At 54.7% G+C, this 14,455-nt stretch overlaps 1 protein-coding gene across 14 annotated transcripts in view; it reads right to left on the bottom strand.

Moving 5' to 3' along the window:
• The window catches only part of PAX2 (paired box 2), a 94,561-nt gene that overhangs the window by 65,317 nt on the left and 14,789 nt on the right, over positions 1–14,455 (bottom strand). For 9 of the 14 annotated variants that reach the window (XM_040254482.1, XM_040254478.1, XM_040254471.1 and 6 more), the window contains 3 exons: positions 13,911–14,021; positions 10,299–10,467; positions 9,376–9,573 (listed from right to left, as the gene is read on the bottom strand). In XM_040254482.1, coding sequence (XP_040110416.1) covers positions 9,376–9,573; positions 10,299–10,467; positions 13,911–14,021 — 478 coding nt within the window. Of the gene's footprint in view, positions 1–9,375; positions 9,574–10,298; positions 13,852–13,910; positions 14,022–14,455 lie in introns of all 14 variants that reach the window. The other 5 variants (XM_040254483.1, XM_040254473.1, XM_040254475.1 and 2 more) reach the window with 2 other exon arrangements.

The following is a 14,455-nucleotide window of genomic DNA, read 5'->3' as shown; positions in this document are numbered from 1 at the left end:
CTCTCCTCCCCAGGCCCATGGTGAGCAGGAAGGGCAGCCCTAGTCTCAAGCCCAGGGATATGTCCTCTTCTCCGGCTCTCCCAGTCACAGTCCACAGGAAGGCGACGGTCCTGGTGTGTCAGCTCCTCAAGAGAGGCAGAGCAGAGTGTGCGGAACACAAAACCTCTTTTGGTCCCTAGAGGAAGGATGGCCTTCCTGATCTTATCAAATTCTCTTTACTCTTCCCTTAGAGTCTACTGAGATTCGCCGCCCAACTCAAAGCAGCTAACCTGAGTAATGCTGAGGAAGAGAGAGAGAAAGGAGAGGACGAGGGATGTGGGGAGGGAGGGGAGGTACCCACTCCACAGATGATAAAAGGAGATAAACAGCTTGACCTTTGTCCCTATCTAAATGTACACTCCCTGTGAGGATCTCGGCAGACACCAACCAAGTAGCTGCTGCTAGTATTGCCAGTAGCGTGTCACACACACACACACACACACACCAGTCCCGCATCGCACACGGCTCCACACCCTCACCTCCAGCAGAGCAAGTGCACACGTGCCTGCACACAGATTAAACTGTGTTGGGACCCTCTGTGCACCCGATAGGGGCCCCTCATCCACCCACTGCGACGCTGACCATCTCATCAACCCCATGATTTTCAGACAATGTCCCAAACAGGCGGGCCATCCTGGTGAAGGTGGAGACTTTTGTCCTGGAACTCAAAAATGCCTTCAGCTGGAAACTCTCTGAAAGGCAAACCAGTTTGCCGTTGCCCACTGGACAAGATGGGCAGCTAAAGCCTTTTAAGAGCTCCTGGTGATGCCAGGCCCTTTGAGACAGCTTCCCAGGGCATGAATGCAAGACTTGGCCAGATGCCACGAGCCCACCCACTCTTTCCAAAGCAGAGCCACACGGAGACCCCCAACACAGACGCACCAACCCCTCTCAGAACCACACGCTAGGTGGGCACCATCTTGTCCTCTAGAATTAGGATGAAGGGTCATGGGATACAGGGCAGAATGAGGGCCTCTTCCCTAACCATCTCTGGGGCCTGTCGGGCTGGGGGCTGCCCACAGGCTCCTGGTCACCCTAGGCTTCCTTCACTGACCCAGCAGAGACCCTGGGGCCACAAGGGCACATGAGGCCCGAGGGCAGCTGCCCTAGTGCTCGCTCCCATGTGTTCATGCCAGGGGCCCCTGCGCTCTCCCTTCTGCCCTCCTCCAGTCTCCTGAGTCCTTCTCTCCATTTCTCCAACTGACTATGCCTACAGTGGGCACAGCTCCCCTTGCAGCCTGCTGCCTGTCTCACAGCCCTTCCTCCTCCTGCTGCCAGGAGCCGCCCAGCTCGTCCTTTGGCTTGCTCTGTTCCTGGGTGGCTTTGGGAGGGGTTCACCGCAGGGGAGTTCGTGCCGTGCCGAAAGCAGGCAGAGGAGTCCAGAGCCAAGTGGCCAGGGCTCCCAGGTGGAGGGGGCTCTAACCTGAAACACCCAGGCAGCAAGCCCTCCCTTCCTTCCTCTTGGCTTCCCTCCCACTGTCTCTTCTGCCAGGGACCAGGCTGGAGTGACCGCACTGCAGCAGCCCCACAGCCGCTGCCCGCCTGCCTTGCGGTATGCTCCCTGGTACAGGCAACCGTGGGCTCCAGGTCTTAAGACTTTAGCTCCCACACCACATCCTTTGCTCCGCCACCTTTCTCCTCCCAGGCTGGCCTCCCCTTTTCTCCTTAACAACCTTCCGAGCCTCTCCTGGAGGCCACCTCAGCAGCCTGCTCTACCAGCCGCTCAGAGCTCTGGCTCCCAGCAACCTTCTCACACGTTCAGGCCAGGCAAGCCCAGCCCAGCAAAGCCAGGTCCCAGGCCTCTGCCTTTCACCTCTCAGCCTCATCACCTCCTTCCTCACTCTTCCTCCTCATTCTTACTTTTGTCCTTCCCTTTCCATGTGCATCACCCCCTCTCCGCCTCTAGCTATGAGGACTTAGAACTCGTTCCCTTCCTCAGGGGCTCCAGGACTCAGGGGCTCTGGAAATGTCACATCCCCGATACCCGCCCTGAGATGACAGCTCTGGTCTGAAGCTGAGAGGTAAGTTATGTCCAGTTACGCAGACCAGGGGCTGCAAACCAGTGGCCCATGAACTGAATCAGGCCCGGAGATGTATTTTATTTGACCAACACAGAGTTTTTAAAAGCGAAATCTCAGTGCCTCTAGGCTGGGCCTGTGTAATTCAGCTCCTGATTCTGTGGCTCTCACCACCTCTGTCCCACCCTCCTCGGCTCTCCCATCAACCTTCCTCGCGGGGTCCTGGAGGCACCTGTCCTCATGACCCCTGCAGCCATACGGCATCTCCACTAACGTGTTTCTCACCAGTCTGGACTTCAGGGCACTGCTTTCCTTCCCACACAGCCCCACAATAGACCCCAGCCTCTTCAGAATGCCAATAACTCTGTTACTCTCTCATGAAAAACTCAAATACCTTCTTATCATATTATCACTCAAAACCCACAAGAGTCCAGTTCTTTTTGTGGTTGTTGAGGATGCGCCACAGAGGAGCCTGGCTCTGCAGCCTCGCCCATCTCCCTCCTACATGCCTTCTCCTCCTAGCAGAGAGCTCCCAGGTATATACAGGGCCTTGCTGCTTCTTCCCCTGTCCCAGGTCATCCTCCTCTGGTTTTCCACACCCTCCATAGCTCCCCTGCACCCAGACCCCAAGCATCTGCCTCTGCCATCATGCCCCGCGGGGTTTGGTGTCCAAGCCCTCTCTGGTTCCCCGCTCTGTTTCTGTTTCTGCCCTCCCCTCCCCTGCCCTGCCCTGCCCTACCCCAGGTTCTTCCTTACTTCCCTGGCACCTGGATTCCCAGGGCAGGATTTGGAGGCTGTAACTAAGGCCTGGCACTTGGGAGCTATGTCCATGACCGTGTGCCAGTGCTGCTGCCACGCTTCCTGCTGGGGGCATGGTGGGCCTTGATGGGCCACTGCACTGTAACTCTGCAGCAAGGGGGTGCACCAGGAAGGGCATCTTCTTAGCTCTTTTGCAATTGGTCCTTAACTAGTTCTGCTGACAGGACTGGGACTCAAGTGTCAAAGTGAAGATGGACAGTGAATCACAAAGCTCTCTATCATAAAGGAGCGTCACTGTAGCAAAGCCCCTCATATTGCGGGCTAGAGAGAGTGCTACAGTACAAATAAAGATGGAGGAAAAACTTGGTTCCAGTTTTTCCAAATTATGGAATGAGGACTCCTCAACTCAGCCCTATTACTGTTGCCCAGTGGCCTGATAACCGCCTCAACGACTGGCCTGATGGTCCCAGGGACAGGGTGTCCAGTCTGTCTGTGATTCCAGGCCATACTGCATGGGCCTTCCTCTGTTTTCTGCTCTTGACCTCAGAGCCCATTCACCAAGGACAGACACAAGTAGGCACAAACACACACACATCCACACACCCTGAAGACAGCAACCTCTGTTGCCCATAAAACATCATGAATGTATTCAAGCTGCACCTTCAGAGCACCGAAACAACGGGAAGAAAAACATTTCAACAACCTGCTCAACGGGAGAAAAACATTTCAACCCAGTAGTTCAGTGGTAGACAGATAAACCCACAGTGATTTAATTTTAAACCCATTCAATATTTTACCTGTTCCTGGGCACTGGTTGTGAGACACTGTCCCACACCCCCGAGATCTATCAGAGGCCCTTCTCTCTTCTCTAGGCTCACCCAAGTGGCTGGATGAGTGGTACTCGACATGGCTGTACCTGTACCTGTTTCCCCAGCATGAATGCAAGAAACTCCCCCTTGGAGAATCTGACCTAGGGGAGGGCCGGTGGAGGGAGTGGGGGGTGAGGTGAAACAGCAGGGATTCAGGGAAGTGGCAGGCCAGGCTCACACCCTATACTACATTCTTTTAAAGAACAGGAAGTGAGAGAGAAACTCTTTCCAGTATACAGTTTCCTCTTAAAGAACTCCAACTCCAGGTAGCAATAAGGAAGGGCTAAGAATGGACCTGAACTTTAAGAGGTGAAGTTTCACAGCAGTTGGAGTTGGAGATCTAGGGAGCTGGGGACAGAAAATGAAGCCCCTGGTTTAAGGCACTCCTTTGTGGACTCAGAGGGAGAGAATGCAGGCTGGGGAGGGTGGGGAGTGGGGAGGTTGGTTCATCTTCCACACCAGTTACTACTATAGCTATTCTTTCTATGCAAGCATAACGTTCTAGTCCACAAACACACCATTACATATACAACCACACTGTCTCACATACTGGAACAAGCCCACTTCCCAACTGTTCCCTAGCGCCCCAGCTTCCAACGGTGCCTCCAGTCCCCTGGGTCTACTTTGCACAATAATTCCCTCCAATATGCACACAAAGCCATTGCTCCATCTCTCTCCCTCCTGAATGTTCCCTTCACTAGGCACCCTGTCTACCTTCTCCAGGGGCTCCTCCTGTCTGGTCCATCTCCACTTGGCTAATTCCCCCCGTGGCCCCTGTATTGAACTGTTGTGTTGTCCATTTCCCTGTGACAAGGGCTCTGGTTACAGAGTTATTGATTGGTTTTCATGCAGACAGATGGGCCCTTCCGAGCTCCCATCGAAATCCCTGGCTGTATGGGCTGATTGTTGCCTCTCGGGGTGTAGGATTGCACTGGAGACCACCCTCCACGCAAGCTCCTTTGCCCAGACTGTGGACGGTAATAAATGGAGGCAGCCTGAGCGATAATAAAAGCAATTGAGTAGGTTACCTGTGCAGACACAAGATTTATGCCTCTTCATATTTGATGTGATTGTTTTATTGAGTTCTCAGAATAGTTGGGACACACTTTATTTATTTAGGGTTCCCCCCTCTAGTTTCCTCTTCGAATCACCCTCCAAAATGCACCTGGAGCTTTCGTTATGGACAACCCCTCCTGTCCTCCTCTTTCCTAGAGTTGCCAGTGGAGGTAAGAACTCAGGGCAACCAGCCATCACTCTCATCTGAAAGCCATCTTGTGGCCTGACTTCCCACTCAAGGCTGCCCACAGGGAAACAGTTAGACCAATATGACTGCTGGCCAAGACGTCTAAAATAACTAAGTGAACAAAGATGGCTTTTCAGGGGGACAACTCCAGCTCATTTAAAGAAATAAGAGTGCCAGCAGTTGTGACTATTTCACGTGTTATTCTAATGAGGGGAAGCCTCGATAGAAGCAGGAGACATTCTCTGGGGAAGGACAGGTGGGCAAGGGTCTTCCGACAGAAACTGGCACATCTGTCCACTAGAGGTGGCCTGATCCAGAAGACCAAGGGGCACACAAAGCAAGTCCTTTATCCTTATTTTTCCCTTTCCTCTGTGGGAAGAAGCCTTCTTCTTTGCCTTGGCTCTTGGCCACAAGACCAACAGACCTGACCACCAAACAAGTGCAAGGGTATGGAAATGTCGTGGGCAATGCAGTCTCTCTGGTCCAGCTTTGTGCCAAACCAGATCTGTCCAAGAGTCAAATACGCTATGTTCTAGAACCTGAGTCTCAGAAAGAGACACAGACCCCAGCCCCAAATGTGTCTTCAGCATTCCCTTGGCTGGGATGAGTGGCTCCCAGCTTCCTTGGAAAGACCTCTGAATGAACAGCTAGACCACCTGTCACCCCAGTGCCAGATTCTGACGAAGACTTGCAGATAACACAAGATGGAACTGTTTAACAGCCCTGGGGCTGGTGCCTTCTTGAAGCCAGTGTTGCCACCACTAGGAGAGTACATATGCTCACTTATAAGCCAAACAGGTTAAGGAAGGGTGTGGGTAGCAGGTGATTGGTGGGAAATTGACTCTGGGAGGGTCCACTTGAAAGATCTAGGAGCTGGGAGTGCCCTGGTCCCACACAGTATAGCGTCGGCTGAGAAAGCTAAAAGATGGATGGGCTCCTTGTCAGCTCAGTCCAAGACAGTACCCTCAGGGGATCTTCAGGAACACTTGACTCTCGCTGGAGTCTGCGCCTGTGCCTTCAAAGGAGCTAGATTCCCTTCCCAGAGCAACAGCCAAACCTGAAGACGTTGGCATATAATCAGGAAAATCCTTCCTGCCTAGCCAATCGCTCAGCGACGTAACTAGGTAGGCGACTGTTAGCAGGGTGGGTCCCCCTCCATCTCCTCCCCACTCTAGGCCATTTCCCACATGAGCTTTCAGTCTCAAGTCACCTGTTTATAAACACACACCCCCACCCCCCCGACACACAGCAGCAGTGTTTAAGCACAAGTTGAAGAGCTGGCAACTCCACACTCAATGACCAGTAACCCAAAATTAAGAGCCATTCGGATAAATTCCACATGCTAAACAATCCAGTCCAGCCTCCGGATTTTTGATGGTGGTTTCTGGAAGTGAGGGTGAGATTGGGAGGCCTCCCTTACCTACTCCATTGCCTCAGAGAGGTACTGCTATGAGGATTTGCCAATGGAGAAGGGGAGTTGGATGTCCAAGCCTTTATCACAACAGGATCAGAAAAAGCCAAAACCATTTTTAAAGCAGGAAAAGCAATTTAGTTTATAACCATAATAGCATATTTCAAGTGCGGCGACAGCATCTGTTTGGGGGAGGAGAAGATGAAAACCCTTGCGATTTGGCTCAGGTGGATAAGCACGTGTGGACTTCCTTTCTTGCCAACAGCCAGTACAGACATATCCTTGATTGTGAGTATTATAAAGTGCCCAACACAAGTGGCACCTCACCCACAGTAAAGGTCTAAACTCGAGAACCACCCAGTCCCCAACACACCATACTTTCGACACAGAAGAACATCTCCAGGTTCTTCCTACAAGGAGTGAGAATTCACAAAGTTCCTGGCATCAGCAGTACCAGCAGAAATCCCACTTTTAGCAGCCTTTAGGGTGAAGCAATGCATCTCAGACAAACCTTCCCCTTCAGACCAAAGCATCTGGAGGCATAATGCTAAGGGCATCTGGCCCAGATGCATCCCCCCAGACCCAATTCAGCAGCATACCAGGAAGCCCCCAGAATTCTTTCCCACATATGAATCACAATGCAAAATCAAGAAAACTCTGACCAAGCCTTGTTGACAAAGCCAGCCAGGAAGCCTCGCTGCAGACCCAGGGCTGGCTGCCCATGCTGCCAGCAGCTTCCCTGTTCTCTTCCCACTCCCTTGCCATCTCCAGCAACACCTGCCTACAGATGGCTATAGTTCCACACCCAAAGGACCAGCCTCTGTGTCCCTCGGGTGATCACGCTCTGTGTTGAGCAAATTCTGCTGCTGTCAGAGCTGTTAAACCGAGGTCGTTCTCCCACTCTCATCCCACTAGCAGCTCACTATTCTACATCCTCCCAGTTCTGGTGAGTGCACCTCAAGGCCTCTGGAGCTTGGTCCTGGGGTCATCCGTCCCCTGCTCTCCATGGCTTTTCAGGATGAGAGCATTCTCAAACTTTTGCATAAGCCAGCTTCCCAGAACATCTTAGCCAGTGAAGGGTATATAGTGGGGGAAGAAAGGGTACTAGGCAAGGGGTGCTGCCACCACACCTGCACTGACTGCCCCAATCTTCCACGCCCCCAAAGCGAAGCACATTGCTTTAACCAAACATATCTTGGGCTTCTGCAAAGGCTTGCAAATCCTATCACAACAGGATTGCTTCAGAACACCAGCACCCAGTCCCATCAACATTGCTCCTCAGCAGGGCTTCTCTCTTCCCAAGACCCCAGTTCAAACCCACTCCCTAGACCAGTAGCCAGCCTAGAGGTTGAGAGGAGACATTGTTTTGTACCCTTCCCACTCCTGCCCCAGCCCCAGAGCTTCCCCAGCCTCCTCCACTGGCTTTTAAATGCAAAAGACTCATTCCTCTCCCAATGCAGGTTGTGTGTGGGGGGGAGGGCCCAGTCTTTCTCCAGCTCCTTTGGAAGGTGTCTGAATGTCAAACTGCTATGCTCTCAATACCTAGCTGAGCCAGGCCCAGGGAGCTGGAGGGTTTTCGGAGGGTGTATAATTAGCTGATCAGTATTATGTTACCCTGTTCATAACTGAATAACCATTTTAATACAGATGGCACACAGTGGGATAATTTCTGGGGTCGCCTCGCAGTACGTTACAGCACGAGTGTGGCAGAGGGAATCTTCTTTAGCCAAGGTACATTCTACCAGCTAATTTTACCTGCTGTTTTCAGGATGATTTGGGATAATTCCATATCATTTGCAAAATATTAAAAAAAAAAAAGAACCTTGATACGTGATGCCAGTTTCAGAAAAAGGCACCAGCTGAATTATTAGTTGCTCTGATAATGAGCCTATGAAGAGTGTAAAGAAAAACACAGGTATGAAACCCTCAGCCTTCTTCTCATTTGGGGATTTGCCTTAAAATGCAAGGGGCCAGGGTTGAAAAGCTGGCCAAGGCTGTCTGGCATTTGCACAGGGTCTCTGCTGATGTCAGGTTGTGCAGTTCTGTGATGGGAAAGCCATCCTGGGTCCCCATCTCCAAGTTCTCCTGTTATGTGCTATACCTGCCACATGTATACACTGGCCTGGGTGGGGTGGTACATATGGGGAGTGTGCATGTATCTTGGAGAGCACACTGGAGTGGCTCGAAGATTGAGACCAACTTGTGCTACTATATGTTGAGCTGACTCCAGCCTGAGTTGTCACCCTGTGCCTGAACCTGTCATCAGTGCAGCCTCAGGCCTGGACACAGGTACTCTAGGTGGTTGGAGGCATCTCCTGAGGTTCAGCCTCAGGGTCCAGAGTTCTCCCTCCTGACTTGGCATCCCACTCCTTGTCTAGCTTCTCTGCTCCCTGCCAGCAGTTTGCTGGTCGTTGGTGTTTGCTCTACAGGCCTGGATACAGGTGCTAATAGGCCAGAAATTTGTGTGGAACTGGCCAGCAAGGCCTGGGCTCCCAGGAAGGCCACCTTTATAGGAGTCAGCAGAGATGATGGGTGGTGGGAGGCGGGGAGCCAGGACAGGTGGATGCCCCTGGGGAAGGGAGCATGCCTTTAGAAAGGAAAGTCTGTTTAGAGGCAATGAATAGGACACTGGTCATTTTAAAGGCTTCAGCTGTGGGCTGTGATTGTCTCTAGATACCGAGGCGCGTAATCTTGGAGTCTTAATTACCACAAACACTTGGATTCATTTCCAGGACGCCAGCAGGAGAAGCCTGGCAGGAAATACCCAGTCCTGAGCTGAAGACAGCCCTGTCTGTCTGTCTGTCTCTCTGCCTCCCAGGTCCCCTCTCCCTGCCCAAAGGACCTGGGAGCCTAGGAGCAAGGGCAGGCGGAGGCTGGAGAAAGAACGGAGCTGGAGCTGGGAGAAAGTCTGCTGCGGGGGCTGGGAGAAACTCTGCTGCGGGAGCTGGGAGAAAGTCTGCTGCGGAGCTGGGAGAAACTCTGCTGCGGGGGCTGGGAGCTGGAGCCCTGCCCTGCAGCCCGGCGGGGCTTTCTCACCTGTTGATAGAAGAGACGCTGGGCACTGTATCGTTGTCACAAATGCCCTCCGCCAGAAGCCGGTCCCGGATCTCCCAGGCAAACATAGTCGGGTTCTGTCGCTTGTACTCAGCAATCTTGTCCACAACTTTGGGTGTTGCCACTTTTGGCTTGGAGCCGCCGATCACTCCGGGTTTGATGCTGCCGGTCTCGTAGTACCTGCGCGGGGAAAGCGAGCAGGGTCAGTGAGAAGCAGGCGGTGGCAGAGAGTGAGGCTGCAGGCTCTGGAGCCGCTGAGCCACTCTCCCGCCGGAGGCAGTGGTGCGGAGGGGAAAGACCTAGCGTGTCTGAGCGGGCTTCCAAAGCCACTCGGCTAAGGCAGGGATACGTCGGAAGATGAGGGCAGGGACAACAGGGACGCTCTCTCCCGGAAGGTGGTCGTACCAAAGGCTGCACACACAACAGCTGCAATAGGCGAACAGGGAAGTCTGGCCTTTCATTTGAGAAGAGCGGGAGGAACTGCACTTGGAGGCCTCCCGCCCATTCCCGCTGAGCACAGGGCCCCTGTGGGAACCAGGACTAACCCTGCACCTCTCAAGCCGATTCTTCTTTTCTCGGGGCACCCATCTTTACCTTCACCCTATTCCTCCAACCCTCCCTTCCAAAGAGAAGAGCTGTCCTTCCGTTTCTGAAGACAGGAATCCGGCTCTCTCCCAGGGAGAAATCTGGAGCCTGGCAAGCGCGCTGGACGGCGCTTCTGGGGCCGCAGTCACCACCTGCGTGCCCTTGCCAAAAGGAGCCGCTCTCCAGATAGCCGCAGTCAGGGATCTCCCACACCCGCTAGCGACCTGCACTTTTAGCCAAGCCCTCGGCTGGAGACCCAGGGCCGTCCAGCCCGCGAAGGAGACGGGGGCATCTCTCAGGGGCGGCTCCGCGACCCTCACCTGCCCAGGATTTTGCTGACACAGCCGTGGCTGACCCGCAGCTGCCGGGAGATGTCGCAGGGCCGCACGCCCTGGTGGGCCAGCTCCACGATGCGCTGCCTCACCACGTCGGGCAGGGGCCTGCCGTTCACAAACACCCCCCCGAGCTGGTTCACACCCCCGTGCCCTGCTGGGGAGAGACAAGAAAAAGACACAACACCCCACACACAGCAGGGACCGGCCATTAGTCAGGGTCCGCGCGCGGCCCGGGATGGGAGAAGGGAGCGGGCAGGGCGGAAGGGCACATTCCTCGGCTCGCGGGCGAACGGCGGAGGCCGACCACAACGCCGGGGATTAGGGACAGGGAGCCGCGGAGCTGTAGAGACGCGGAAGTGCAAAGGCTGGGCGGAGGGCTGGGAAAGGACGCGGACTCGAAAACCGGTACGACGCCAGGGATAAAAATGAGGAAGGGATGGGCAGCGGGGCGAGAGGGGTTAAAGGGGGAAGAAGGGGAGAAAAAGAGCCAAGTGGGAATTAATACCGGCAGGAAAGAATGTAGGCAAGAGAGGGCCGGCGGAGGACGGTGCGGAATCCCGCCTGAGCCGCAGGCGAGAGGGAGTTGTCGGAGCGTGCTTGGAAGTGGATGATTCTGTGGTGTTGGGTAGGAGAGGAGCTAAGTCCCTGACATTCTCCCCTCTGCTCCCTACCTCTTTCCTTGTATTTATTTGTAATTGGAGTCTTCCTACATCTTTCCCCGTGTTTTTACTGTGATTTTTTTTTGGGGGGGGACAGGGAGTTTTTCTTTCCTTTATGTTTTTTTATCTTTAGGTATTTGGGGAGCCATATCCCCCCCCCTAGTGTTTAAAGTTCAAAGAAAGCCAACTGAAGGAAGGAAGGGGCTAGGCTGAAGAGGCAGGGGCCCAGAGTCTGCTGCGCTCGGTGACAGGGATGCAGTGGAGAGCGGTGAGGTGCCCACTAGCAACCACAGAATGCAGACTGCTTGGGTTCATTCGCCTGCCCCGCTGCACCAGGCTGGGGACCCACCGCCTAGCCCAGGACACATGGTACAGGTCGCCTAGGTGGGCTCAAGGTTCACAGGGCACCCTGTGCAGCCAGCCTCAGCCAGCTCACGTTCCTCTGACCTTTTAGACCTCCACTGCCACTCAGGAAAGGGGACAGCAAGGGCGTTTGCTCTCCTGGGCAAGAGGAGGGTGCTGGGTCTCCAACCTGACTCCTGCTGCAGGCGCCCAATCTCAGAGCCGTAGTGGTCGCCGGATGCCAGGCCTGAAGGCGCTGCCTGGCGCCCCATTCTCCCTGACTCACAGCAGTCTAGAAATCCTGCACCCAGAGCCATCAACACGCAGTCGCAGTTACCGAGCAATCCAAGCACAGAGTTCTAGCGGCAGAGTCCGACCTGACCGGACCAACAACCTGCAGCCCTGTCCTGCTAGCCTCTGGCGACTTTCGGAGAAAGCGGGGACACCTGCACCCAGCTTGCTGCTCTCCCGTCCCCTTCTGGGCGGACCGAGAATAGGGGCCGGCTAAACCTCTAGGGAGAGGCCTCCGATTTCCAGGCTGGGGGAGGCCGAAGCCTCTTATCCTACCCCTCACCCATGCTAGGTTCCCTACGTCTAGCCCCACTCCTCACCCCTCCCCTCCCTCCAAAGCCGACCATCAATAATTTAGGCCCCGGGAGAACTCGCGTTACCGGTATGAAAAGGCGGCAGCTGCGGGCAGATTAAAGATGAATAATTCAGCCTCCCCGGGCTCCGGGCCCGGCCCCTCGACCCCAATCTAAGGGGTGGGGAAAGAAAGGGGGTACCGCGGGAGTCCAGGGCTGGGGCCGAGGGCCGGTGCTGAGTCGGGCCTAGACTGCGCCACCGCCGCCGCCGGCGCCGACTCCGGCTGCCGCTGCTGGCCGGCTAGCCCGCGCCGCGGTCTCGCCCTTCCTTCGACCACCTTCGGCTCGCCTTGCTCCCCTTTGGGCTTCAAAGTGGCACCCAGTGGGCGGCCAGGACTCGGCAGATCCCACGCGGAATCGGCGAGAGAGGAGAGAAAGAGCAGAGGCAGCAGGGCCAGGAGGCCGGCTGGCTGGGCGAAGACGGTGTGGTACCCGGTTCTACTCCCTCCGAAAAGGAGACAGGATTTCAGGCTCGGCTGGCACAAACCGGCGGTAGCCGGAGGTCTCTGGCTCGGATTTCCTGTGTATGCTTGGAAATTATTTAGGGAAATATATTTTATCCCAGGAGTACTTTAAAAAGCATATATATACATATATATGCTAAATAAATGCTTAGAGAAAAATGCAGCTCTCCCTCCCTCCTGGGCTCTCTTGTCCAAAGCACAGATCCAAGCCAGCTCTAAAAAGTTTCCTTGTGAAAAGTTACAAATCATCCTTGATTATTAATCTACAGAGAAGTTTTCTATTTAGAATCTATTTACCTTTTGGGGGGGAAAAGCCTGCAAAAAAAAAAATCTCTGAATTGTTTTCCAAGCTAAAGACATAGGACAAGAATTGGATAAATTCAAATTTAAATAGTCCTCCTTTCCTATTTTAAATTTATTTTCTCCCCTTCTCTTTTTTCCTGTAACTTTTTTTTCCTGTTTTCTTGCTTTCTTAGTCCTGGTTTTGGTTTCTCTTTTCTTTCTCCCTAGCTTTGGCATTTGCCTTCCTTTTGTTCTTCCCACCTCCTTTTCTCCCTCTTTTCTGATCCCCTGGCCAGGTTACTGGTTGGATCATCCTTACCAGGGAGTGGGAGACTGGCAAGGAGCCTCTAGACCTAGAAGCAGAGCAAAGCTTTGGGACTGCTTGGAAGGCTTTTCTATGTGATATCTCGCTGACTTCGATTTCTCCTTGGAACCCCTCTTTGTTTTTAAAGCATCTTCCCAGGAAAGGCAGAGAAAGATGACCACCACGTCCCGCCAATCTCAGACTCCCAACTCCAGGACACCAGAGGGGAAGTAGGATGGAAGGCAAGAAAGAAAAGAAGAGGAAGGAAGTATTTCAAACCAGCCCACATGAAGCCTTGCCTGGGCTGGTAGGGCCAGGAGAAGCTGGGAGCTGAGGGTCAGAAGGGGGCACCCCACCCCCACACTCTTCTGCCTGATTGTCCTGACACTGAGGCTGCCTGTGCGGGGAGTCTTCTCCTGGACAGCCACGCTCTAAGTTCGAGAAAGGTACAGATGAGAGGAGAAAGGATGGGGAGCCAAACAGAGAAAACAAAGTAAGCGTAACACAAAACCCTAAAAACTGCCTGCCCATTAGTCTCCCAGCCCCAGGCAAGAGGGTGGCCAGGGGAATGGTGGCTGGAGCCAGGATCATGGGCTGTGGATCCACTATTTAAGAAGCAGGTGGAAGGAAGGAAGAAAGGGTGGGCACCCGGGAGGTAGGAAGGCAGGTAGTAGGAGAAGTATGAGTGACATAAGGCAGAAGGAAGAGAAGGGTCTTTAGATATACCGAGAAATGGGAGAAAGAGGAAGAACGAAAAGGGGGGACCAGGAGAAGCCAGGGCGGCCTCCAAGATGGGACCTGAGCATAAGAGGCCAGAGCCGCCTCAGGACAGGACAGGACAGGCTAGCTAGGGTGGGACGGGGAGCCCCGAGCTGGGACAGGAGCCGGGCGCCGGTACTCACGGTGCATCGCGGAGAAGGGGTCTGCTTTGCAGTGCATATCCATGGGGAGGCAGAGGAGCGGGAGCAGCGCGGCCGCCGCCGCCGTGTCGCCTCTCAAACTCAACTTCAGGACTTGAGGAGAAAAGGGAGGGACGGGGGGGGGAGGGTGAGTGGGCGCCCGGCTGCGACCCGGCGCTCGAGAGCGGGAGGCGCTGCGCTCCCCGCGGGGACTCCTCCTGGGCCGATCGGAGCTCGCAACCGCAGCGGCCGCAACTTCCCACCGTCGGGGCGCGGGGCTGGGCGGTCAGCAGAACGGCCCCGGGGCAGCAGGTCGAACCGGGGGGACCTGAGGGCGCATGGCGCGCGCGGCAGCTGCGGCCAGGGCTGAGGCTGGGCGGGGAGACGGCTCGCTCAGCTCCCCTGGAACCCGGTCATCCAGAGGCGGCAGTCGGGTGTGGGCCAGGAGCAGGGGCGGCCCGAGGGCGCCGGGCGGGGAGCCGGGCCGCTCCAAGTGCCGGTGAGTTGAAGAAGTTGGCAAAGAAGTAGCAATCCTCGGGATGTCCGAG

This window comes from Oryx dammah, unplaced genomic scaffold (genome assembly GCF_014754425.2).
Source record: "Oryx dammah isolate SB20612 unplaced genomic scaffold, SCBI_Odam_1.1 HiC_scaffold_14, whole genome shotgun sequence".
In the NCBI taxonomy this organism is placed as follows: domain Eukaryota; kingdom Metazoa; phylum Chordata; class Mammalia; order Artiodactyla; family Bovidae; genus Oryx; species Oryx dammah.
Note: the sequence above shows the minus strand (reverse complement) of the source record. Positions and strands in the feature narration are given on the sequence as shown.